Below are 27,160 nucleotides of genomic sequence, written 5' to 3'. Positions count from 1 at the left end.
TCTCCATGGTATCATTTAGGAGTCACAATAACACGCAAAGCAAGAGGTTCAGAACCTGCTGTAGGGCGTTGCTTTGGAATGTTTGCTATTGATATTTTGTGCAACTATCTGTACATTATGACCAAATGTGCTTTTGAATACAGATTATATAAAGGATAAAGAGTTAAATGATAAAATTAGCAGATTAGTTTAAACTGCAAATTAGCAATCAGCTTTTGAGAATTGTTCTTTTGCATTCTCGTCACTTTGAGCAATATTCACTTTGTTGCTCCTGAAGCTGACTGTCTGGATTGTCAATGTAATGAATTCAAAGGCAGCTTCAATAATGACAGGCCACAAGTAAATTGTTATTGCTTTCTCCTTCAACTGTAAATACCGGATCAGACATGAACATTATCGAATTGCGAGCAGTAGCATAGTGCCCTCTGCTGGGCGTCTACCTGCACAGCAGAATTCAGCAACCAACCATTCTTAAACATTTTGTTAAAGGGGGTAGAGAAATATAACAAATGTTTTGATTTTACTAGGATGTACTATTCTTCCATAACCTTGGATTACTTTTATAAATAAAGTAAACCCTAAATAAAGTCTTTTTCTCAGTGGGTAGCAATCGTGGTTGGTGAGGTTTGAGAAGAGCTCGGATGCTTTTCTGCTTTTCTCTTGGAGGGCGGCAACGAGCACGGGGCCAATAAAAGGAAAGGAGGTGTAAGCGGAGCAGACTTTTTTGGAGTAGGGCATTGTTAGAGTGGTCTGGTTTTGGCTCAACAACCACAAGCAGGGATTCTAAGTAAGTAAGAAAGTTTCTAATAATTTTTTTCTGTTGGTGTGTGGAGAATGGATCTAGAGGTATGTTCCTTATGTGAGATATGGAAAAATTTGGGCGATCTCCAGTCTCCCTAATAACTACATCTGCTGGAAATGCATCAGGCTACAGCTCCTTGGATTCTGTAAAGGCAATGGAACGGCAGCTCGATGACTTTTGGCTCATATGGAAAACTAAGGAGGAGGTGCTTACAGGGAGGTAGTCATGCCTAAGTTACAGGGGACAGGTACCTGAGGGACTGTCAGGAGGGGGAAAATGTATAGGCAGCCAGTGCAGAGTACCCCTGTGGCCACCCTTTCAATAATAAGTATACTGCTTTGGATACTGTTGTGGGAGGGGATGATCTACCGGGGAAGCCACAACAACCGGGTCTCTGGCACTGGATCTAGCTCTGTGGCTCAGAAAAGAAGGCGGGAGAAGAGCACTGTATTGATAAGGGATTCCATAATTAGAGGAACAAAAAGCAGGTTCTGTGGACGTCAAAGAGACACCCATATGGTATGTTGTCTCCCAGGTGCCAGGGTCAGGGATGTCTCAGATAGGGTCCATGGCTTTCTAAAGGGGAGGGTGAACAGCCGGAAGTCATGGTGCATATTGGTACCAATGACATAGGTGGGAAAAGGGAAGAGGTCCTGAAGAGAGAATATAGGAAGTTAGGCAAAAAGCTGTAAAGCAGGACCTGCAGGATTGTAATCTCTGGATTGTTGCCTGTGCCATGTGTCAGTGAGGGCAGAATAGGATGATTTATCAGATGAATAAGTGGCTGAAGAATTGGTGCAAGGGCTAGGTGATCAGATTCACGGGAAAGTTACGACCTGTACAAAAAAGGACAGGTTACACCTGAACCTGAGGGGCACCAATATCCTTACAGGTAGGTTCGTTAGAACTGTTGGGGAAGGTTTACTGATTTGACAGGAGGATGGGCTCGGAACGGGGCAGAATGTAGTGAGGCTGTGTGGAAGGACAGGCAGATGACAGGGCAAAATTGCAGTCAGTTAGATGAGTTAAAGTGTAACTGGAGGCCAAAATCTAAAAGGGTGAGGAATAAGGGACTGAAGGTGTTATATTTGAATGCACACAGTATAGAGAATAAGGTAGATAATCTGGAAGCACAGTTAGAGATCGTCAGGTATGAAGTTGTGGGCATCACTGAGTCATGGCTGGAAGAAGATCACAGTTGGGAGCTCAACATCCAAGGATACACATTGTATCAAAAGGACAGGCAGACTGGCAGAGAGGTGGTGCGGCTCTGTTGGTTAAAGAAAATGAAATCAAATCCTTAGAAAGGAGTGACATAGGGTCGGAAGTTGTTGAATCTTTAAAGGTAGAGAAGAATCCTTGAGGGTAAAAGACTCTGACTGGAGTTATATACAAACCTCTGAACAGTAGCCAGGATGTGGGATACAATTTACAAAGGGAGATAGTAAAGGCATGTAAAAAAGGCAATGCTGCAATAATCAAGAGGTAATTTTAATGTGCTGGTAGATTAGGAAAACCTGGTTGGTGCTGGATCCAAGGGAGGGAATTTGGGGAATGCCTATGAAGTGGCTTTTTAGAGCAGTTTGTGGTTGTTCCCACTAGGGGAAATGGCAATACTGGATTGGCTGTAATGTAATGACCCGGATATGATTAGGTAAAGAACCCTTAAGAAGCAGTGATCATAATGATAGAATTCATCCTGCAGTTTGAGAGGGAGAAGCTGAAATCAGATGTATCAGTATTACAGTGGAGTAAAGGGAATTACAGAGGCATGAGAGAGGAGCTGGGTAAAGTTGATTAGATGGGGACACTAGCAGGGATGATGGCAGAATGGCAATGGTTGGTGTTTCTGGGGGAAATTAGGAAGGTGCAGGAAAGATACATCCCAAGGATGAAGGGAGGGTGAAAACTGTGGCTGACAAGGGAGTTCAAAGACATCATAAAAGCAAAAGAGAGGGTTTGTATTACAGCAAAAATTAGTAGGAAGGTAGAGGATTGTGAAGCTTTTAAAAACCAACAAAAGGCAACTAAAAAAAGTCATAAAGAGAGAAAAGATGAAACTTGAAGGTTAGCTAGCCAACAATATAGATGAGGATACAAAAGGTTCTTTCAGATATATAAAGAGTAAAAGAGAGGCGAGAGCAGATATCAGACCACTGGAAAATGATGCTGGAGAGCTACTAACAGGAAACAAACAAATAGCGGAGGAACAAAAGATGTATATTGAGTGTGACTTCACTATGGAAGAATGCCAAAACAGCGTGAGAAGCAAGGGGCAAAAGTGAGTGCTGTTGCTATTACTAAGGAGAAGGTGCAAAAACTCAAGGTACGTAAGTCACCTGGACCAGATCATGTACACTCCAGGACTCTGAAAGAGGTAGATTAAGAGGTTGTGGAGGCATTAGTAATGATCTTTCAAGATCTGGAATGGTTCTGGAAGACTGGAAAATTGCAAATGTCACTCCACTCTTTAAGAAGGGAGGGGTGCAGAGGAAAGAAAACTATAGGCCAGTTAGCCTGACTTCAGTGGTTGGGAAGATGTTGGAGTCCATAATTAAGGATGAAGTTTCAGGGTAATTGGAGGCACATGATAAAATAGGCCGTAGTCAGCATGGTTTCCTTAAGGGGAAATCTTACCTAACAAATTTGTTGGATTTCTTTGAGGAAATAACAGGCAGGATAGACAAAGGAGAGTCAGTGGATGTTATTTACTTGGATTTTCAAAAGGCCTTTGAAAAGGTGTCGAACTTGAGGCTGCTCAACAAGATAAGATCCCAAGGAAATATATGAGCATTGGCTGACAGGTAGGAGGCAAAGACTGGAAACAAAGGGGCCCTTTTCTGGTTGACTGTTGTTAACTAATACTGTTCCACAGGGGTCAGAATGAGGACCTCATTTCCATGTTATATGTCAATGATTTGGATAATGAAATTGAAGGCTTTTTGCCAAGTTTGTGCACAATACAAAGACAGGTGAAGGGGCAGGTAGTATTGAGGAGGCAGGGAGTCTGCAGAAGGACTTAAACAGTTTGGTAGAATGGGCAAGAAAATGGCAGATGAAATACAGTGTTGGGAAATGTTTTGTCATGCACTTTGATAGGAATAAAGGAGCAGACTATTTTCTAAATGGGGAGAAAATTCAAAAATCTGAGGTGCAAAGGGAGTTGGGAGTTCTTGTGCAGGATTCCCTAAAGGTTAACTTACAGGTTGAGTCTGTGGTGAGGAAAGCAAATTCATTTCAGGAGGACTAGAATATAAGAGTAAGGATGTGATGTTGATGCTTTTTAAGGCACTGGCCTGGACGTACTTGGAGTATTGTGAGCAGCTTTGGTTCCCCAATCTGAGAAAACGTGGTGGCATTGGAGAAGGTCCAGAGGAGGTTCACAAGAATAATTCTGGGAATTAAAGGGTTAACGTATGAAGAGCATTTGATGGCCCTGGGCCTGTACTTGCTGGAGTTTAGAAGAATGGTGGGGGGAGCGGGATCGCATTGAAACCTATCAAATATTGAAAGGCTTAGACAGTGTGAGTGTGGAAAGGATGTTTTCTATAGTGGGGCATTCTAGGATCGAAGGACACAGCCTCAGAACAGAGGGACATCCATTTAGAACAAAGATGAGGAGGAATTTCTCTAGCCAGAGAGTGGTGAATCCATGGAATTCATTGCCACAGATGGCCATGGAGGCCAAGTTATTGAGTATATTTAAAGTGGAGGTTGATAGGTTCTTGGTTAGTCAAAGGTTATGGGGAAAAGGCAGGAGAATGTGGTTGAGAGGGATAATAAATCAGCCACGATGGAATGGCAGAGCAGACTCAATGGGCTGAGTGGCCTAATTCTGTTCCTGTGTCTATATTCTGCATCCTGTTATTACCATCTCATTGTATTTATGTTTTGAAATGGATGGTTGCAGAACTCTGTTTGCAGTTGCATCTCGCTACGTGTGACAATATCAATAAATCCAGTGAGCACAAATCAATATGCTCTTTAAAATAAATTCCAAATTTCCTAATCAATCAGGAATAATCACTTATGATAGTTGCTAGTCTGTTAACCTGAGCCATTGAAAAGCAAGCATTCTGCTGCCTGACGTCATAATTTCCGGTTATATTTAATCACCTATTCAATCCTAGCCTGACAGGACAATTTAAAGTGACCAATTAACCTACTAGCCAGTACGTCTTTGGACTGTGGGAGGAAACCAGAGCAGCTGGAGGAAACCCACACGCTCACAGGGGGTGCATACAAGCAGTGACGGAATTGAACTCCGATGCCCCAAGCTGTAATAGTGTAGCACTAACATCTACACTACCATGGCTCTTTAAACCACCTCATCAAAAAATAAACTTCATCTCATCACCTCTGTAAGATAAAGCCATGATTCTATTAAAACGTTAATCACTTTATCAAATAAATTCCAATTCCAACCACATTTGTAGAGTGAAATCACAAGGTTTGATAGTAAAATTGACGCGCTATTTTGAAATAAAGTAATTCAACTGTCTCGATGCACATTTGGTGTCCAGGTTCATCACAATAGACTCTCAGCACACAAAGACCTGAAGCATTTCAGAAAATTATAAACTGTGCCAATCTGCTGAGTGAATTTGATCTGGCTGCTCACTTGATATCCAAATGTGCACTTGTTGCCTGGATTGTGCATCGGAGATCTAGCCCTCCTGGACTATCACCACCAGGACTATTCATGTGCAGATAGATTGTCATAGGCATGGGATTGGGCAAGGTGTCTGCTCTGTACCCAGTAAACTCTTGGCAATTTACATACCTCTACCGAGAACTCAAATAATTCTTTCTAAATGGTTCAAGTCTATATTATAATTATTGAATGTGCCTTCTTTGCTGTCAATCATCATCATTACGTACCGTGTTGTATGACAATCATGATCTTGTCCACGATTGTTCTTGGCAAACTTTGCTACAGAAGTGGTTGGCCATTGCCTTCTACCAGGCAGTCTTTACAAGACTGGTGATCCTGGCCATTATCAATACGCTTCGGAGACTGTCTGTCTGGCATCCGTGGTCGCATAACCAGGACTTGTGATATGCACCGGCTGCTCATACGACCATCCACCACCTGATCCCATGGCTTCACATGACCCTGACTGGGGGGGCTAAGCAGGTGCTACACCTTTCCCAAGGGAAATCTGCAGGCTAACGGAAGGAAGGAGCACCTTCCACCTCCTTTAGACATATCTCCACCCTGTGTTGTAACATTGTTCTGAAGTTGCCATTTCCTTTTATACTTTGGACAACAACTTTTGGCTCTGACCAATAAGACATGCAGTCTTGTAGATACGTAAATATTACATTTGCCTCAATATACATCTAGACCACAGTGCAATGCATCTTAACATTTTATATTATAGTTTTATATCTAGGTAACAAAATACTAACACTTCCGTTTTCAGTTCAGGAGCAGTTATTACCCTCAACCATCAGGCTCTTAAATCAAAGGGGATAAGTTCACTCAAATTTACTTGCCCCATCATTGAAATGTTCCCACATCCTATGGACTCACTTTCACGGATTCTTCAGCTCATGTTCTCAATATTTATTATTACTTATTTATTTTTGTATTTGCAGATTGTTGTCTTTTGCATGCTGGTTGAATGCCCAAGTTGGTGTGGTTTTTCATTGATTCTGTTATGGTTATTATTCTATTATGGATTTGTTGAGTATGCCCACAAGAAAATGAATCTCGGCATTGTATATGGTGACAAATATGTACTTAGGTATAAATTTACTTTGAATTTTGAACTAGGTAGAGACAGAGATTAGGTTTATTTGTCACATGTACCTCAAAATGTCAAAACGTCAAAACGTACAGTGAAATGCTTCATTCACGGCAACGGTCAACACAGTCTAAGGATGTGCTGGGAGGCATCTGCATTGCTAAGATTTAGAAGATCGTGGGCCAAATTCTGGCCAATGGATGGGGCATCTTGGTCAGCAAGGACCAGTTGGTCTTTAAATAGCTCTTTTCAGTGCTGTATACAGTAACACTATGGACTCTGTAAATTGATCGAAAAGAAGGAAATATTTGATGAAAGACAAGTGGCAAAGTGTTCCACATGTTCATTTGGATTTGACCATGAGGACTTAGCTTTTAATTGGTTTTACATTGTGAAAACTCCTCTGTGAGTTAAGTTATATTCATAAGCAACCAGCAATTAAAGTGACATAATTTAAACCGTAAGTGTCAGCGCAACTTTCTTTGATAAAGTAAATAACATTTGAGGTACTAGAAATCTGTGACTATTTCAATCAGTTCTGCTGCAGTAATATATGGCATACTAAATGAAACACCAATTTATTCAGAGAATGCCTTTCCAGTATTCTATCGTCTCTGACCTGTGCCTCAATTTCAGTGCCGTGTTGATTCCAATCATTTGATGAACAATAATCTCAATCTTGCAAATGTTAATTGATCCAGTATCCCCACCCTTGTGGGTGACCGAATTCCATGCAAGTGCATCATAATTCTAACATTAGATTTACACTTTCCCAAAGGGGAGCTAAGGTGAGGTCTTGTAATTATCTACTGAAACTGATGAAAGAATGTTAGCTTCCCCAGCTGCATGGCCTAGTTATAGTCAAGACCATAAGACATAGGAATAGAATTAGGCCATTTGGCCCATCAAGTCTGCTTTGCCATTTCATCGTGGCTGATTTATTTTCCCTCTCAGCCCCATTCTGCTGCTTTCTCCTCGTAGCCTTTGATGTCCTGACTAATCAAGAACCTTCTGCTTTAAATATACTCAATGAATTGACCTCCACAGCCATCTGTGGCAATGAATTCCACAGATTCACCACCCTCTGGCTAAAGAAATTCCTCTCTTCTCTCTTCTGAAGGATGCTCTTGTATTCTGAGGCTGTGCCCTCTGATTCTAGATTCCCCCACTGTAGGAAACACCCTCTCTATCTAGGCCTTTCAACATTTGATAAGTTTTAAAGAAATCACCCCCCCACCAAATTCCAGCGAGAACAGGCCCAGAGCGAGTGGTTAGAAAATAAATAATACCGTACTGTCTTCACAATCAGTCTATGCTGCACTTTAGAGGAACTAAAACATCAGTTTGGCTTTCCCCAGAGCCCCAAACCTTGGCAAAAGCTCTTGAAATCTACACAATCCTGCATTTAACCGGCAGCTAGATAACCAGAGAAGGTAGATCGGAATGGAAAGGATCAGACGTGGAGAGGGTCAGCAAATTAAACTTGTCAGCGTTATCATTTCAGAGGATCTGTCCTGGGCCCAGCACGTGTGCAATTTCAAAGAAAGTGCAGCTTCCTTAGGAGTCCAACCAACAGCAAAATAACCATAGAAGGGAGAAAGGAATGGAGAGAGCGATCGGTTAAATAAAGAAGCATAAACGTGGAGAGCATAGACAGGACACACGGACCTGTGAACTGAACGGGCTGATTAGACATTGTAAATGCAAGTTCAGATATGACCTCAACATGGAGAATAGTCTAATACCACAGAGAGCAGTACTTTTGACAAAGAACGATTGTGTTTACCTATCCTTCTTGCATTGATCTTGGTCCATGTTGCTTCAGGCATCAACTATTAAAGTGTAAAGAGGAACAAAACATTCAAATAAAAAATAGAAGATTCAAGTAGAAATAAAAAATTCAAGTAGAAAAGATGCTACTTCTTGTTAGTTCTTTACAGCCCTTGAAATCCATATTATACGAGGGGTGATTGATAAGTTTGTGGCCTAAGGTAGGAGTCAACTTTAGAAAACCTAGCACATTTAAATTTAAGCTCTTACATTTACACACTTAGTCCAGCAGTCATGGAGCATACGGATCTTGGTTAATAAATCTTCAGTTAATAACACATCAGGGGTGATTGATAAGTTCGTGGCCTAAGCTAGAAGGAGATGAGTTATTAACTTCAAACTTTCTGCATAATCACTCAAAGAGCTGAACTGCATGTGCATGTAACAAGAACTGTATAACTCATCTCCTTCTACCTTAGGCCATGAACTTATCAATTACCCCTGCTGTGGACACTTTCTGAAGGTCCAAGATCCGTATGCTCCACGACCGCTGGACTAAGTGTGTAAATACAGGAGGGGACTGTGTTGAAAAATAAATGTGCTAGGTTTTCTAAAATTGACTCCTTCTACCTTGGGCCTCGAACTTATCAATCACCCCTCGTAGTACACTTCCAAAAGGCGATGCCTATAAAAGGCGGCATCCATCATTAAGGACCCCCATCACCCAGGCCGTGCCCTCTGCTCATTGCTAGCATCAGGGCACACACTCAAGACACACACTCAGCAATTCAAGAACAGCTTCTTCCCCTCTGATGTCAGATTTCTGAATGGAAAATGAATCCAGTTACACTACCTCACTTTTTTTCCACTCATTTTGCACTACTTAGTTAATGTATATATATTTCTTATTGCCTGTTTAATATATATTTCTTATTATCATTTATTGTTTTTATAATGATGTATTGCAATATACTGCTGGCACAAAACAACACATTTCACAACACATGCCGGTGTTGTTAAACCAGATTGTGATCCTGATGCTGATTTTCCATATCACATACTGTACTCCAAACGGTCATGTTGGGAGCCATTGGGATCTGTGGATTTCTTCTCAAAGTCTAACTTTAAGTTGGGGTGTGCAATGAGCCACCCGAGTGTAGAACGCACTTGATTCCTAACCATGAGATCTGAGTCTCAGTGACATGCTCTTTTCTTAAGCTGCCCCTCAGGATCGTGCAGGCAAGTCACGTTGCTATTCTGCCATTGCAGGCTGCCTCACAGGCTGTGGTTTGGATCGATTGGGTTCAGATGGGTAACAGGAGAAACGTTATTCTACATCCAAATCCAACAAGCAAAATATCGATCAGTTCTTTGGGACATTTATTTTGAGCAACTTCCTGTGGTCCCTTCAAGGACTAGAGCTAGAGGTCATAGGGTAGGGGTGAAATGTGAAATACTTCACTCTGAGGGTGTGAAACAAGCTGTCAGTGGAAGTGCTGCTTGATTTCAGTATTTAAGAGAAGTTTGGATTGGTACATGGATGGGAGGGGTGTGGAGGGCTGTGGCCAAGGTGCAGATTGATAGGATTAGGCAGTTTAAATGGTTCAGCATGGACTAGAAGGGCTGAAGATCTAGTTTCTGTGCTGTAGTGCTGTCTGACACACCCCCAGTTCGACAGTTTAATACCAATATCAACCGGCATTGTAAACTCCATCCATTTATAGGTGATGAGGGTAAATGATAAAACCACAAGCGTGCACGTTGCAGTGGCTCCCGCTGAAACAACCAAGGATTCTGGTGTGTGGACTAGCTGTGCAAATAGAGTGCTGGCCATTCCTGTGCCTAATTAACAGCCCTACCCTGCCCCACCACACCGGAGAGACACAAGAGTCAGCAGATGCCGGAATCAGAAATAACAAATGGCGTTGAGACAAGCCAAAGGTCAAACAAATTGGGCTGAGAGGGATCAGGCTCGATGGGCCAAATGGCCTGAATCTGCTCCAATGCCTTATGGTCAAACAAGACTTCAGAAGAATTCATCGGAACAGGCTAAATCTGGAGGGAAATGGACAGGTGAAGGACCTCAACATCAGCTTTCCATTTTCCTCCACAGGGGCCTCCTGACTAGCTGAGTTCCTCCAGCATCTTACTTAAGGTTCTGTTGCACTGGCAGTAAGTATTTCATTCAGCTTCAGGGAAAGAATTGTCCCCTCCACCATATATTGTTATTCAACCTGCAAAGAAACTGCATAAAGTACATTTAAAAATGAAAAGGCAACCAGTTTTCTCCATCTGTTGGTTATGAAAATCATCCTCTTAAATTGTGAGCCCAAATATCCACTAGTGAGTTAAGGAACAGCCAAGTTAGACACTGTTGCATGGTGACTACGAAGCATTATACTACAATCCAATAATATAAGACGTATCTTTAATTATGATGCAAAAGATCTGAGTGCCACCATATACCCTCAGTGGTCACTTGATTGGGTACACCTATATCTAATCAGCCAATCACGAGGCAGCAACTCGATGCATTAAAGCATGTAGACATGGTCAAGAGGGTCAGTTGTTGTTCAGACCAACCTTCAGAATGGGGAACAGTAACTTTGACCATGGAATGATTGTTGGTTTGACTACTTCAGAAACTGCTGATATTCTGGGATTTTCATGCACAACAGTCTCTATCACAGGGGTTCCCAACCTTTTTTTATGCCATGGACCTATACCATTAAGCAAGGGGTTTGTGGACCCCAGGTCGGAAACCCCTGCTCTAGAGTTTACAGAGAAAGATGGGAAAAACAAAAATCATCCAGTGAGCAGCAGTTCTGTGGGTGAAAATGCTTTGTTGATGAGAGATCAGAGGAGAATGCCAGATCGGTTCAAGCTGACAGAAAGGTGATAGTAACTCAAATAACCACATGATACAACAGCGATGTGCGGTAGTGCATTTCTGGTTGCTCAGCACAGTGAACCTAATGGATGGGCAGCAGCAGCCCAAAAATATACAGGAACCTCCTGTACCTAATAAAGTGGCCACTGAGTGTAATTATCAATATGTATTTTCTATTATGCAAATATAAACATTTTAGTTCATATTCTCTACATATGGTAACATACATTACACTGAAGTTATTCATGGGTTTACAAACATATCTTTATTAGATTTATTTTTTAAATAAACACTTGCACAGATAGCTGTGCTCACTCTGGACCAGTCAGACGCGGTGCGATTGATAACTGTTCCTATTTATCCTGCACTCCCTGGAAATAGAAGGTAACTCAAGGACTTGGGCACTTGGCTGCATCCCAAATGACCAGCCAAGACTCTGTGGGAGTAATCCTTTTCTCATTAGTTGGAAATTGACAATGGTAGAAAGTTCCATCATACTGAACAGTCCTGACATATCACAGAGCAATAAGGCACGATTGTTGGTCTGGGCACAACTCAGCTAAAAGGAGCAGCACTGTGACAGCAGGTAGAGAAGCTAATTCATGCCCTATGGTAATGATTGCCCCTGTGCTCTGAATCTTGAAGACCATAACAGTGACTTGGGCAAAATTAATGAATCAGAATTATTTACTCCGAAGGTAACCTGGAACTTAAAAACATTCCTAGAGTTTCCCAAAGAGTTTGAGTCTCAGGAGGTTTCTATCAACCCATCAGCATTGCTCTAGATCAGGAATTCCCAACCTGGGATTCACAGACTCCTCGGTCAATAATAGGGGTCCATAAGCATAAAAAGGGTTGTAGGGGCAATTACATTAAAGACTTTTAAGAGATGCTTGGATAGGCAGATGGATGTAAGGAAGATGGAGGGATATGGATATGATGTAGGTAGGAGGGATTAATGTTTGAGTGTTATCAATTAGCTTTTTAGCATTGTGGGCCTAATGGCCTTTTCTGTACTGTTCTATGTTCTATGTAGATTGTGTATTTCTCAGCCCAAAAAAGGTCTTGCTGTAATTCTGGAAAGGGTTAAAATGTGATTTCTATTTTCAGACTCTATTCTTTCCCAACATTGTAAATGTAACATTTGTCGCCAGTAATACAATTCACATGCCAAATATACAATGACAAATTTAGACCAAACAAGGATTTTAACCATTGTTCCTGAAAATTACAGATCAGCTCAGATACATAATTACATCCTGATCCAAGACTGGGGACCCTGTTTTAGCTGCTCACCCAATCCATTCCTCACCAACGATCACATCCCGTGAATTCAGTGTGTGATGTGACCATCTCAAGCCATTGGTGCTCCGTTAAGTTTTTACGTTTTGAAGCTTGCTCCCCAACCCTTAGGCAAGAGTCTCTCCATTTACCAAGATGGTCACTGCCAGCCTGATCTGTCCTGAGACCGAACAGCTGAGGACCCAACCAAGCTTAACATAAAGTCAGGTCCCAATGGGGTCATCCAATTAACCACCATAGATTACCCTGGACAGTGAGAGAGCTGGCTCATGGTAAACTCTTTCTGAATCATGTTATCCATGATCCAAGTATCTGCTACTGAGACCAGGGATCCTGCAAACACAGCACCTTCCTTTCTGTAACACTAAGGTACCTTATAAATTCCAGGTATAGAAAATGTAATACAAAGACTTTAGAACAAAACAATTAAGAAAGATGAAAAACATCAATACTTATTTAAATGCTGTTATTTTGCGCAGAAAGTTTTTACCTCTTCTGATGCCATGAGGTTCTCCTTTTCATTCAGATATAATAAATTATAACACAGTTTAAGTGACCTGTATAATGCATTGTAGGAATCAAAATCACAGTGCAAGACTCCCACCAGAAGATCTGTTTAAAAACTGCACTTAGGATTATAAAGACTTTCAATAACAATTTTTTACCCAATTTTTCGGGATGAATTCAGCAGAAACACTGGAAAAATTGGCTGGGACATCTGTTACCAAAATCACCCAGTTTCCATCAAACTTTTGCCCAAGTTATAAGAGGTTATAAAGTTTCCAACTCATAAACTTTTCTCAAGGCAAAGACAAGGAGGAATTTCTTCACCCAGAACTCTGTAACAAAATCTATTTAAAAAGATGTTGACAGGTTTTTAGATATTAAGGGAATTGAGAGATTGGGGCTAAGTGCAGGAAAGTAACACTGAGGTAAATAGGTCAGCCAGGAACTTAATCGGAACACACGAGGGACCTGTTTCTATTTCTTACGTTTTTATATTGTCTGTGCCATTATTACATTCCATCATGGATCCATGGGCTTGGAGAGATTCACAGTTCATCCAGGCACTGGACCCAGAAGGGCTTGAGTAGGATAACAAATAACGTCACCAACAGTCTTGGGTGGACAGTGAATGCCTCCAAGATACATGGAAGAGTTGTGAACCGTTTACAGATCATGGCAAAGAACAGTGTGTATTTTGTAGCAACCAATGGAAAATGCAAGAGACACTATTTAGTTTTTGATTTGACTCTGGCTTCATTAGTCCATCATAAAACGAAGTACACGCTAGCCATAATTTATATATGAGTTTCATCCTTCCTCCCGTGGCTATTTTGGTGTAAATTGTTGTATCCATACTTCCTTTCCATGGGAACATGCTCCATTCTGACCACATAATCGTCAGGCCGGGAACTTTTATTCAGCTCTACAACTCGAGGAACCACAGTTGACCAGCGATCTAAGTGAATGGAAAAAGCAGTGTTCATCAATGAGATCAGTTTCAATGCTCCGTACACAGCAACCTCACTAAAACTTTACAGATAAGAGCAGATTTAATAAATCCCCCATAATAAATGAACTTTTATTATGAGCTGGCTTTTTTTAAAAGTTCGTTGCACTGGCATCTGGCAGACCTTTTGAAGTTTTAATAAAGAGAATTCTATTGTACGCAACGGATCGTCCTCATAAGGAGAACAGGGACTTTCAAGAGCACTACAGAAGCTCTAACAAATGTACAACTGCCCAAGGGCTGACTTATAAACTCCTTGCTCATCTGAGCAATGCTGGAGTCACTGTCCTTAAGGGAAAAATCGAGGCTTTTGTTTTCAAGTCCAATTACATTATCAGCAGTGGCTATTTCAGGTTAGACCTGAACTTTTGAAGGTTTCTTTATTCTTTGGCAAAGCAGGGGCTGTGATGCCTTGGGCATAAATTCAGTGTCCATTTTGCAATCAGGAGCATGTGTGACCTACACAAACAAATTCTTCTAAAAATCAGTCCTATTCCAATGGTACCAAAGACTTAGATTATAAGATGTGGGGGGGGGGGGCAGGGGGAGAAGAAGCCATGGGTGAATTTCATTTCATCAAGGCCTGGGAACATAAAGCAGTGGGATGACCAGTTCCAGTACTGGTGAGGATGCAACTTTCGCTAAATCACGAGCATCTAAGCTTTGCCTGGCAGCCCCTTTTCTTTTAGACTCCCGCTGGTTACGAGGTCAGTTTGAGGCAACAGTGCCTGTCGTGGAATGGGATATCTGTAACCCAGCATGCATTGTCTCCCATCCACTCCATAATGTACTGGTTAGGCACAGGAGTACATTCAGCCAGAGACTCATTCCACCGAGATGCAACACTGAGCGTCATAGGAAGTCATTCCTGCCTGTGGCCATCAAACTTTACAACTCCTCCCTCGGAGTGTCAGACACCCTGAGCCAATAGGCTGGTCCTGGACTTATTTCCACTTGGTATAATTTACTTATTATTTAATTATTTATGGTTTTATATTGCAATATTTCTACACTATTCTTGGTTGGTGTGACTGTAACGAAACCCAATTTCCCTCGGGATCAATAAAGTATGTCTGTCTGTCTGTCTGGACAAGGGCCCACTGAGACTGAAAGAGTGGTATTTGCAACACGGTGAGGGTTAAGGTAATGTCTAGGCAAGGGTACTGTGTGTAGTCAGCCTAGCGAAGGAAGGTCCTTGAAGGACAAAGCTTCCCTTCTGCACTGCAGGGGACCAGAGCCATTTGGCAAACGAAGGCAAGATTAGGATGTAACAAAAAGATGCAAAGAAGACACACCATCTGACTTAATTAACTTTAAAGAATCATATGTTGTTAGTAGTTTCTATTGACTTTTAAACCTGTATTGTGAATGGTGATTGATCTTGCAAATAAGGAATCTGAACATACACATTTTACCAAATGATCAATATCTGTAACTGCTCATCAATTCTGTATAAAAATGGCATTTCTCTGTTCAGAACAGTGAGGTGACAGGGGCCAGGCTGTTCTCCTTGTGCACAAGTAAATAAAATGTGGCTGAGTTTTCAGAGTCCAGTTAATCAGCAACAACAAAAGCTTACCCAACTAGTCCATTGGAGAGAGGGGGAGAGAGGGGGAGAGAGAGGGAGAGAGAGAGGGAGAGAGAGAGGGGGAGAGAGAGGGGGAGAGAGAGAGGAGAGAGAGAGAGGAGAGAGAGAGGGGGAGAGAGAGAGGAGAGAGGGGGAGAGAGGAGAAAGGGAGAGAGAAAATACACAGCCAAAATCACAGATGGATGACAGGCAGAAGTTGTGCCCATCTCACCCTGACCAGCTCAGTATTTCCTCTTTTTGTCCGTAGGCGGATCAAACTCTCTTCAGCACTGTCAACAATTCCCCATTCTATTCTCATTTACTTGTGGGACATACAGAATCCATAAGGACACCTGTGTCCGCAGATCCCTGATGCCAGTTGCCCAGGTTTCAGTAATTTACTGACTCACTAGACATGTGAAGTTTATGTTGTGACGTAATTCCCACTCACCTCGGCGCAGACGGCCCATGGTTTGGTTTAAGCCACTGTCATATTGGTAGATATCATTCCTGCCGGGGTCTTCGTTAATAATGCCAACGTTTTGGTTCCAGTGAGACCAGTTAACCTCATCCACTCTGGAATACATATAGAGACAGATGTCATGGTTACTGCAGGAGAAGAGACACAGGGTGCAGAAGCTGCTGTAATTTAAAATCCAGCTACAACATGGGCCACACTGAGCTGTTTACATCCCATTGCCACAGTATGAATAAGGCGCTGCACACCTGAATCAAAAAAGTGCATTGAGGATATTTGTTTTTCTTTCCTCTGATACAGGAGACCATTTGGCCCATTGAAATTATGCCAACTCCCAGTACAATCCCATTCACCGCTTACAGTCATAGAAATGAACAGCACAGAAAGTCCTTTCAGCCAGACTAGTCCATGCCAAACCATTTAATGTGCCTAGTCCCACCAACCTACACCCAGCCCATAGTCCTCCATACCCCTACCATCCATGTACCTATTCAAACTTCTCTTAAACATTGAAATCAAGCTCACATACAGAACTTGTGCTGGCCGGTCATTCCACACACTCACGATCCTCTGAGCAAAGAAGTTTCCCCTCGTGTCCCCCTTAAACTTTCACCTTTCACCCTTAACCCACGACCTCTGGTTGTAGTCCCATTCAACTCCAGTGGAAAAAGCCCACTGGCATTTACCCTGTCTATACCCCTCATAATTTTGTATACCTCTATCAAATCACTCCTCAATCTTCTACATTCCAAAGAATAAAGTTCTAGCTTATTCAATCTTTCCTTATAACTCAGATCCTCCAGGCCCGGCAACATCCTTGTAAATTTTCTCTGTGCTCTTTCAACCTTATTGACATCTTTCCTGTGGGTAGATGACCAACACTACTCACAATACTCCAAATTAGGCCTCAGCATAACAGCTCATGTCCTATACTCAATATTTGCTTTAAGAAGGCCAAGATGACAAAAGCTTTCTTTATGACCCTGTCTACCTGTGACACTGCTGTCAACGAATGATGGAGCTGTATTCCCCAATCCCTTTGTTCTACCACACTCCTGAGTGCCCTACCATTCACTGTGTAAGACATATCCTGTTTTTCAAACATTTATATACATATATAATAGTTAAATAAGCAGTGCAAAAAAAAAGTAGAGAGGTAATGTTCATGGTTTCAAGACCCCGCTCCAAGTTCTGATAGTGTCTCTTGCTGACTACTACACCCTGTTCATTCCCAGTAAGCTCACATGCCTATCAACTCTCTCCAGTTCTCCTGCTACTCACATGCCCTTGGGCCAATTTACCACAACCAATAAATCCACCACCACATCGTTAGGATATAGAAGAAAACCAAAGTGCCTGTGGGACAGCTTGCTGGTTGACTATCTGCAAAATGCACACAGCATCTGGAAGCAGAGTCTTGCCGAGCAGCAGCGTAAACAGAAAGTGGTTGTAGGAGGCATCTCTCTGCTTTGTGTTCTGCGTTGTGTTGTTTATTGTGTTCTGCGTTGTGTTCTGCATTGTGTTCTGCGTTGTGTTCTGCATTGTGTTCTGCGTTGTGTTCTGCATTGTGTTCTGCGTTGTGTTCTGCATTGTGTTCTGCGTTTTGCGTTGTGTTCTGCATTGTATTCTGTGTTGTGTTCTGCGTTGTGTGTGTATTAGGATAGTTAGTCACATGGGTGGAGGTGAGGTAAAAGCGAAGAGTTTAGTTACATATTCATGCTTTATGGAAATGAGCCGAGCTGATATCCTTTTTGTTGACCACTTAATCAGATCTAAAATCACTTAACTTCACTTAATTATGTTTAATTACATTGAAGAAAACTTGAGTACATTTAAGACACTAAGATTGCTTATTTTGTTAGTTTCGTTAGTTTTTATCACTTCAAGATTGTATGCTTCGCTATTTTCTTGACAAAGGATCAAATATATTCTTTGACTTAGACCATAAGACATAAGACACAGGAGCAGAATTAGGTAATTCATCCCACCAAGTCTGCTCCTCCATTCCATCGTGGCGGATCTCGGATCCCACTCAACCCCATACAGGTGTCCCCCACTTTACGAATGTTCGCTTTATGCCACTTTGCTTTTACAAAAGACCTACATTAGTAACCTGTTTTTGCATTACAAAGAGGATTTTTGCTTTTACAAAAATTTTTCCCATTTAACTTAATGGTTCTTCACTTTACGCCATTTCGGCTTAAGGAAGGTTTCATAGGAACGCTCTACCTTTGTAAAGGGGGGGGGGGGGGAGAAAGGAACACCTGTAATATAAATATAATTTTGGAATTACCCTGATATAATTTAGAAGTTCATGTTACCTTTGTAAAGGTGGGGGGGGGGAGGAACACCTGTAATATAAATATAATTTTGGAATTGCCCTGATATAATTTAGAAGTTCATGTTACCTTTGTAAAGGTGGGGTGGGGGGGAGGGGGAGGAACACCTGTATACCTGCCTTCTCGACTTTGTAGCTTTGTTTATTTTACTTATTGAAATACAGTGGAATAAGTCCTTCGAGCCACACCACCCAGCAACACCTCAGTTTAATCTGAGCCTAAACGGGACAATTTACAATGACCACTTAACCTACCAATTGGTATGTCTTTGGACTGTGGGAGGAATCTAGAGCATTGGAGAAAACCCCCGTGGTCACGGGGTGAAAGTACAAACTCCTTGCAGGCAGCGGTGAGAATTGAACTCGGGTCACCAGAACTGTAAATCGTTGTGCTAACCACAATGCCACTGTGCTGAATTGGAACAGTCAAGATTTTATTGAATGATGGAGCAGGGTCAAGAAACTGAAAGATCTATTGTAGCTCCTATTTCTTAAGACCTTGTAACTTGTTATTGGATTGGAGAGCAGGTCATACAGGATGAATCCTACCCCCTATGCTTGGTCTCTAGGATGTTCGAGTAGCCACTACAGTGGTATTGTGGAAAGGAAGACAATACTCTCAGTTCTTTCACACCTGAAGCACCATCTACGATCTGGAGTACCATCAGAATTGATTCCCACAGTAACCATCTCTCCGGAGCGGAATGCTTTCCTCAGGAATACGGGGAATGATCTCTCAATGTCCAGAATCGTTGTAGCCCACTGTCAAGAATAAATAATAAGTGTTACTTTGACAATCTCGTTTTGATCAGTTTCATGTAGCACGACGTTTAGGCCACCGTACACAGTTTATCCACCTCCTTCGCCTCTTCGCTTTTACTCCCTACTGCCAAATGTCTGCTTCTTTTACTCATTCCTCCTTCACCCCACTTCTTCATACTCTCCCTCTATTCACTTCCATCTCTCTCTTCCTCCAATGCATCAGTTACCACCACAGCACTGGCTGAAAGATTGGCGTTATTTGAAAACATTAAAGTAATTCTAAGGAAGAGAGGAGAGTTTGAGAATACAGGTGTCCCTTCGTCTTTACTTTAAGCGAGGCGCACACGTATCACGTGGTGGTGTGATGGCGTATGCAATTCACGTATTTTTACATATAACCCATAATTATTTGTTTAAATGAACAAGAATGCCTAATCAATGCTTGTGTAATCAATATATGTACAAGATTACTCAATTATTATTGAAATATCACATACACAACAATTGAAGTTCAATTCGCGCCACTGTCTGTCAGGAGTTTGTACGTTCTCCCATGAAAGCAGTGAGATTTCTCCGGGTGCTCTAGCTTCCTCCCACATTCCATAAACGTACTATAGATGAACAGTGGAAAGAGTGCTGACTGGCCTGGTATGGCAATACCAATGCCTTTGAGCAGAAAATCCTACATTCAGCCCAGTACACCTCAAGCAAAACCCTCCCAACCATTGAGCACATCTACATGAAACACTGCTGCAGAAAAGCAGCATCCATCATCAGAGATCCTCACCACCCAGGCCATGCTCTGTTGCCATCAGGTAGAAGGTACGAGAGCCTCAGGACTCGTACCACCAGGTTCATGAACATTTACTACCCCTCCATCATCAGGCTCTTGAACAAAGGGGGATAACTACACTCATTTAAGGACTCTTTTATCTTGTTATTTCATGCTCACTGTTTATTGCTATTTATTATCTACATTTGCATAGTCTGTTTACAGTTCCTGATGTTTACAGATCCTGTTTACAGTTACTGTTCTGTAGATTTGCTGAGTATGCCTGCAGAAAAAGAATCTCAGGGTTGTATGTGGTGACATGTCAGAACTTTCACACCTCAGTTCAAATAAGACTCAGAACTTTGAACTTCTAACGTTAGAGTTGGTAAGTTGTGGCCACACTGTGTTAGTGCCAGAAACGAGATTACACTTGTATGCTGCCCCCAGCACAACCTTCGCTGATTTGATTTGATGCAAACAACATGCATGTGGCAAATTAGACAAAGATCTCTTCCCTCTTTTCACTACTTATTCAGGCTCTTTAGTGAACTTCCAGTTCCTATTTCTTTAAAAGTAGGGAGTAGGGAAAGGAATGAAAGGAAATGCACAAGACTTGCATTTCTGTGGCAACAGTTCTCATCCCTCCCATGACTCTCACACCATTTTACAGCCAATGATGTACGAAACGCATCCACATGTGCATTGTTAGAATAACGGCCAAATGATTTGTTCAGTAGTGCTGTCTAAACTAAAACCACTGGCTAACCCCCTTGTTTCTCCTCAACGCCATGCCATGGTTATCTCCTAACTGCACCCCAGGCAGCAGATGGGGCATCAGTTTAGTCCTGATGGAAAGAAGGCACCTCTAGACAGTCAGTATCATTCAACGTATAGGAGGTTATAAATACTTCCAGGGCAAAGAGTCTACACACTGAGCTGCAGCAAGAGATGGTGGGATCAGGAATGCCTGGTTGGCATCAGAATGTGTGGCGGTACTTGTGGGCTGCCCCCAGATTAGTGTTCGATGTGCTGGTTGGTAATGTGAACAATATTCCATCCTGATAGCATGAATATCGATTTCTCCTTCCGGTAAAAAAATTTTCCCTCCCCCTCCCCTCTTCTTCTATTCCCCACTCTGGCCTCATCTCTTTTCACCTCCCTATCACCTTCCCCTGGATCCCCTCCTCCTTCCCTTTCTCCTATGGCCCACTCTCCTCTCCTATTCCAATGTACATATCCAAATAAGAGAACGGACTGTAAGATATAGGAACAGAAATTAGGCCATTTTGCCCATCGAGTCTGCTCCGCCATTTCATCATGGCTGATCCAATTTCCCTCTGAGCCTCAATCTCCCACCTTCTCCCTGTATCCCTTCATGCCCTGGCTCATCAAGAATCTGTCAACTTCTGCCTTAAGTTTTCCAAATGAACTGACTTTCACAGATTCACCATCCTCTGACTAAAGACAGTTCTCCTCATATCCATTGTAAATGGATGTCCCTTTATCCTGAGGCTGTGTCCTCTGGCTCCAGACTCCCTCACAATAGGAACCCTGTTTATTGCCTGTTTCCATCCAACCTACCTGAAGCCTCCATATTTGTTTGCTCTTCTTGGACACTTGGCCCACAGTTTCGCCCATTAAAGCAATTAACATGTTGAGCAGAAGCACAAAGGTCAGGATGATGTAGGAGACCAGGAGGATGACGAAGACAATGGGATACTTGGCATCGTTGATGACATCCAGGTCACCCATGCCAATGGTGAGTCGAAAGAGCTCCAGCAGGAACTTGCTGAATGATAAGTTGTCCCGACAGATGGGGTACGTTGAACTTGTGCAGTTTGGTGAATCCGACGTTATGTCACATGTTTGGAGTGTGATATCATCACTGGGACAAGTCATCAACAGTGAGACAAGTGCTGCAACAGAAGTTCAAGTTGGCACATCATTATCATTTCTAATATTTACTCTGGGATAGCACAGCCGGTCTGAGGTTAAATAAAACATCTTTCATTCAGAGGCACGGAAGGTCTGTATTATATTTTCTCTTTTAGAGTCATAGAGTGCTACAAGACAGAATAGTCCCTCAGCCCACCTAATGCATGTCAAAATGCTATTCTCCCTCATCCCATCGACCCACACCTGGACCATACCCCTCCCATCCATCTACTTATCCAAGCTTCCTTACACGTACAGTCAAACCTGCAGCGACCATTTGCACACCCTCACCACCCTCTGAAGGTGACCTTCAATATCACCCTGAAATATCTCACCTTTCTCCCTTGACCCTTGGCCTTTAGTTCTGGTCTCACCTAACCACAGAAGAAAAAGCCTGCTTTCATTTACCCTGTCTATACCCCTCAAGATTTTGTAAACCCCTGTGAAATCTCCCCTCATTCTCCTACTCTCCAGGGAAATCAATTCCGAACCTATTCAACCTTTCCCTTGATATAGTTGGAAGTCAGTAGCTCATTATTAATAGGTTTAAAAGTTTACAAAATGTGAAAGATATTCTTTGTTGTATTGTATTTCATTATACCCTTCAATTAATAAATAAAATAAAAGTGACTTTTAATTCTCATTCTATATATTCATTACATGCATATTACAAAAAAAAACATTTAAAGTGCCACATAGTCTTCAGGCCATCTAAATATTTCCTGATCAGAGCATTGCTCTACGCCACTTTATAAAAAAATTAGAGGGTGTATTACTCCTAACTCTCCATATTGGAGCATTTTTGTCCTACCAGTCAGGAGTATTAAACACATTTTACATCCCCAGGGCATAGAGGAAGTCATGGTCATCCACCACAACCAAGCAAGCCCCCAATTACTCACACCACTGGACTTAGATTTCCAAGTTCAGGAGACCGGAACTGCCCCACTGCAACAGCTTTTCCACTTTAAAAACTCCTGAGGTTTCTTTGTGCAGTTCTCATCTTCTCTTATACACAACAGAGCTGCTAAATGTCATTGTCGGATACAACGGACAGCCAATCAATCATATCCCTTTTGCAGGAGCAGTAAGCACTGGACCTTGGAAATTAATTCCATTTAGAGGATGAGTGATGACTTGTTTCAGCCCGAAACGTCGACTGTGCACTCTGTTCCACAGATGCTGCCTGACCTGCTGAGTTCCTCCAGCAATTTGTCTGTGTTGTGCTAGATTTCCAGCATTTGCAGATTCACTTTGTTTGTGAATTTCTATATGTCGTATTATTTTACACCCACTTCTGCCCTCTCCCCAAACCCTCCGCCCCAATATCCCCTGTCAATACCCATAGCAAGATAATACTGTGTTTATTGTTACAAACCTGACGTGAAACCAATCATGAATAGTACATAGACGAGAAGGAACCGGAAAAGATCTTTAATCAGAATCTGAAAGGAGAAGGCAACTTTATCAGAAAATGGAAGTGAAAAGATCACAGTGAAATTAAACGGAGGGGAATGGGGACGGCTCGCAGTATATGGATGTGACTCAGTGTCTTCAACTTGCGGAATGTTCAAATGTTAACCCTCAGGTGAAGGACTTGTCTGCATGTCAGACCATAAAATATAGGAGCAAATTTAGGCCATTTGGCCCATCAAGCTTGCTCCACCATTTCATCATGGCTGATCCAATTTTCCCCCTTAGCCCCAATCTCCTGCCTTCTCCCTGTCTCCCTTCACACCCCGACCAATCAAGAATCTATCAACCTCTGCCTTAAATATACATAAAGACTTGCCATCCACAGCTGCCTGTGGCAAAGAATTCCACAGATACACCACCCTCTGACTAAAGAAATTCCTCTTCATCTCTGTTCTAAATAGATGTCCCTCTATTCTGAGGCTGTGTCTCTGGTCTTAGACCCTCCCATCCTAGGAATCATCCTCTCCACATCCACTCTATCAAGGTTTTGACCATTCGATAGGTTTCAATAAGGTCACCCCTCGTTCTTCTGATTTCCAGTGAATGCAGGCCCACAGCCATCAGATGTTCTTTGTGTTGCAAGCCGTTCAAACCTGGAATAATTTTCGTGAACCTCCTTTGTACATTCTCCAGTTTCAGCACACCCTTTCTAAGATGAGGGGCCCAAAACTGTTCACAATACTCCAAGTGAGGCCTCACCAGTGCTTTATAAAGTCACAACATTACATCCTTGCTTTTATATTCTAGTCCTCTTCAAATGAATGCTAACATTGCATTTGCCTTCCTCACCACAGACTCAACCTGCAAATTAACCTTTAGGGAATCTTGCACAATGATTCCAAAGAAGCTTTGTGCCTCAGTTTTTTTTGTTTTCTCTCCATTTAGAAAATAGTCAATCTTTTCATTTTTTCTACCAAAGTGCATGACCATACACTTTCCAACACTGAATTCCATCTGCCACTTCTTTACTCATTCTCCTAATCTGTCTGTCCTTCTGTAGCCTCTCTACGTCCTCAAAACTATCTGACCCTTCACCTACCTCCATATTGTCTGCAAACTTTGCAACAAAGTCATCAATTCCATCATCCAAATCAATGACATATAGCATAAAAAGAATCAGTCCCAGCACAGACCCCTGTGGAACACCACTAGTCACTGGCAGCCAGCCAGAAAAGGCTCCCTTTATTCCCATTCTTTGCCTCCTGCCAATTAGCCTCTGCTTTATCCATGCTGGAATCTTTCCTGTAATACCATGGGCATGTAGCTTGTGTGGCCTCATGTGTGACACCTCGTCAAAGGCCTTCCAAAAATCCAAGTACACATCAACTGACTCTCCATTGTCTATCCTGCTTGGTATTTATTCAAAGAATTCCAACAGATTTGTCAGGCAAGATTTTCCCTTGAGGAAACCATGCTGACTATGACCTATTTTATCATGTGCCTCCAGGTACCCTGAATCCTCATCCTTAATAATCAGCTCCAATATCTTCCCAACCACTGAGGTCAGAGTAACTGGCCTATAGTTTGCCTTCTTCTGCCTCTCTCCCTTCTTCAAGAGTGGAATGACATTTGCAATTTTCCAGTCTTCCGGAACCACTCCAGAATCTAGTGATTCCTGAAAGATCATTACTAATGCCTCCACAATCTCTTCAGCCACCTCTTTCAGAATCCTGGGGTGTACACCATCTAGTCCAGGTGACTTATCTACTTTCAGACCTTCCAGTTTCCCAAGAATCGTCTCTCCAGTTATGGTAACTTCACATACATCATGCCCCCTGACACCTGAAACTCCCACCATACTGCTCATGTTGTTCACAGTGAAGACTGAATACAGGGGCTAACATATGAGGAGCGTTTGTTGGCTCTTGGACTGTATTCATTAGAGTATAGAAGAATGAGAGGAGATCTCATAGAAACGTTTCGGATGTTGAAAGGGTTGGACAGAGTAGATGTGGAAAGGCTGTTTACCTGGTGGGTGAGTCCAGGACAAGAGGCCAGAATTAGAGGGTACCCATTTAAAACAGAGATGAGGAGAATTTTTTTTAGCCAGAGGGTGATTGATTTATGGAATTCATTGCTACATACAGCTGTGGAGGCCCAATCATTGAGGGTATTTAAGGAGGAGATTGATTAAGGATTGAGGAGATCTAATTAGTCAGGGTATCAAGGGATATGGGGAAAAAGCTGGAAATTGGAACCAGATGGGAGAATAGTTTAGCTCATGGTGGAGTGGCGGAGCAGGCCCGATGGGCCGAATGGCCTACTTCTGCTCCTTTGTCTTGTGATCTTGTTTTGTGAAAATATTGCCCCCCATTACTATCTCAGCAGAATTATTTTCCAACCATCTGATGTCTACTCTCACCTCTCTTTTACACTTTATGTATCTAAAGAAACTTTTGGTACCTTCTTTAATATTATTGGCTAGTTTACTTTCGTATTCCATCTTTAATTTCTTAATGACTTTTTAAGTTGCCTTCTGTTGGTTTTTAAAAGCTTCCCAATCCTCTACCTTTCCACTAATTTTTGCTCTATTATATGCCCTCTCTTTGGTTTTTATGTTGGCTTTGACTTCTCTTGTTAGCCACCGTTGTGTCATCTTTCCCTTAGACTACTTCTTCCTCTTTGGGATGTATATACCCTATGCCTTCCGAATTGCTTCCAGGAATTTCAGCCATTGCTGCTCTGTCGTCATCTCTGCCAGCGTTCCTTGAACTTGCTGTATGTTTGAATGTTGACTCTGTGATTCCCTCCTTTTCAGCTGCCTGTGAAGCCACCCCCCCTCCCCCGCCCCCAGGATGGTTTCTTTCTGCTGAGCTGAACTTCCTAAACCTCACCTACAGCACTTGTGTAAGGCAGCACTCACATCACGTGCCCAATTTCCTCCAAACCCCGCAGGCACACAAGACTGTAGCCACTGGAGGACCCCAATAGGTTGAGCAGCCTGTGTGAGAGGAACTGTCACTGTTTCAGGTTGAAACTCTGCATCAGGACCCAGTGAATTCCTCCAGCAGAATGTCTGTGCTTCCTCCGTTCCCTTCCTGTCTCACCTGCCCTCCTCTCCCAGTGAGAAGTATTAAAGAATCTTTTCAACTCTGAGGCATCAGAAGGAATACAAGTCCCTCCAGGAAGTAAAGGAGAGAACAAGAGTATCAGACATCAGTTGTCTAGCCTATGGAAAGCTCAAGGAACAGGAGTTGTCCCTTCATCTCCTTGAGTCTGTCCAGTGACTTGGCTGATCTGTACCTCAGTTCAATGTTCTCTATTTATTACCACCCATGCTCAACAAAGTTCTATCAGTTTTGATATCTTCATTGCCCTCTCCCCACCACCCAATCCCAAACTTTAACAGCTTATTATGGGAAGATGATCTTGGTTTCCATTGCCCTTTCTTGTGCGGAAAAAAAGTTATTCCTTTACCGGTAACCTAACACATACAAAATGCCGGAGGAACTCAGCGGATCAGGCAGCATCTATGGAGAGTAATAAACAGTCAACATTCTGGTGATGTCTTCTGACTTCTTCCCCCTTCAATTCCAGTTTTGATGAAAGGTCTTAGCCTAAAATGTTGACTCTTTATTCCTCTCCATAGATGCTGTCTGAATTGCTGAGTTCCTCCAGCATTTTGTGTGTTTTGCTCAGATTTCTGGCATCTGCAGAACTCTTGTGTTTCTAAGTTTAACTGTTTTCTAACAGCTCAGTTCCAGCTCTGAGATTATGGCTCTCTGCGAGGAAGATTGGTTTGTTTTCACTGAAAATAGATTCTTCAAGGCCATGTAATGGAATGAGTGAACTATGGGACATTGAT

At 42.3% G+C, this 27,160-nt stretch overlaps 1 protein-coding gene and 1 long non-coding RNA gene across 2 annotated transcripts in view; one reads left to right on the top strand and one right to left on the bottom strand.

The window, feature by feature from the left end:
* Window positions 1–702: 702 nt before the first annotated feature.
* The window catches only part of LOC140738501 (uncharacterized), a 33,435-nt gene continuing 6,977 nt past the window's right edge, over window positions 703–27,160 (top strand). The window contains exon 1 of the long non-coding RNA XR_012101384.1: window positions 703–787. This is a non-coding gene — a long non-coding RNA (uncharacterized lncRNA). The remainder of the gene's footprint in view (window positions 788–27,160) is intronic.
* trpv4 (transient receptor potential cation channel, subfamily V, member 4) overlaps window positions 11,452–27,160 on the bottom strand; it is a 145,786-nt gene continuing 130,077 nt past the window's right edge. Inside the window, exons 12-16 of the mRNA XM_073065860.1 lie at window positions 23,258–23,324; window positions 21,526–21,860; window positions 19,045–19,172; window positions 16,046–16,170; window positions 11,452–13,976 (exon numbers count right to left, since the gene is read on the bottom strand). Coding sequence (XP_072921961.1) covers window positions 13,816–13,976; window positions 16,046–16,170; window positions 19,045–19,172; window positions 21,526–21,860; window positions 23,258–23,324 — 816 coding nt within the window. The 3' untranslated portion in view covers window positions 11,452–13,815. The remainder of the gene's footprint in view (window positions 13,977–16,045; window positions 16,171–19,044; window positions 19,173–21,525; window positions 21,861–23,257; window positions 23,325–27,160) is intronic.

Source organism: Hemitrygon akajei, chromosome 14 (genome assembly GCF_048418815.1).
Source record: "Hemitrygon akajei chromosome 14, sHemAka1.3, whole genome shotgun sequence".
Classification (NCBI taxonomy): domain Eukaryota; kingdom Metazoa; phylum Chordata; class Chondrichthyes; order Myliobatiformes; family Dasyatidae; genus Hemitrygon; species Hemitrygon akajei.
Note: the sequence above shows the minus strand (reverse complement) of the source record. Positions and strands in the feature narration are given on the sequence as shown.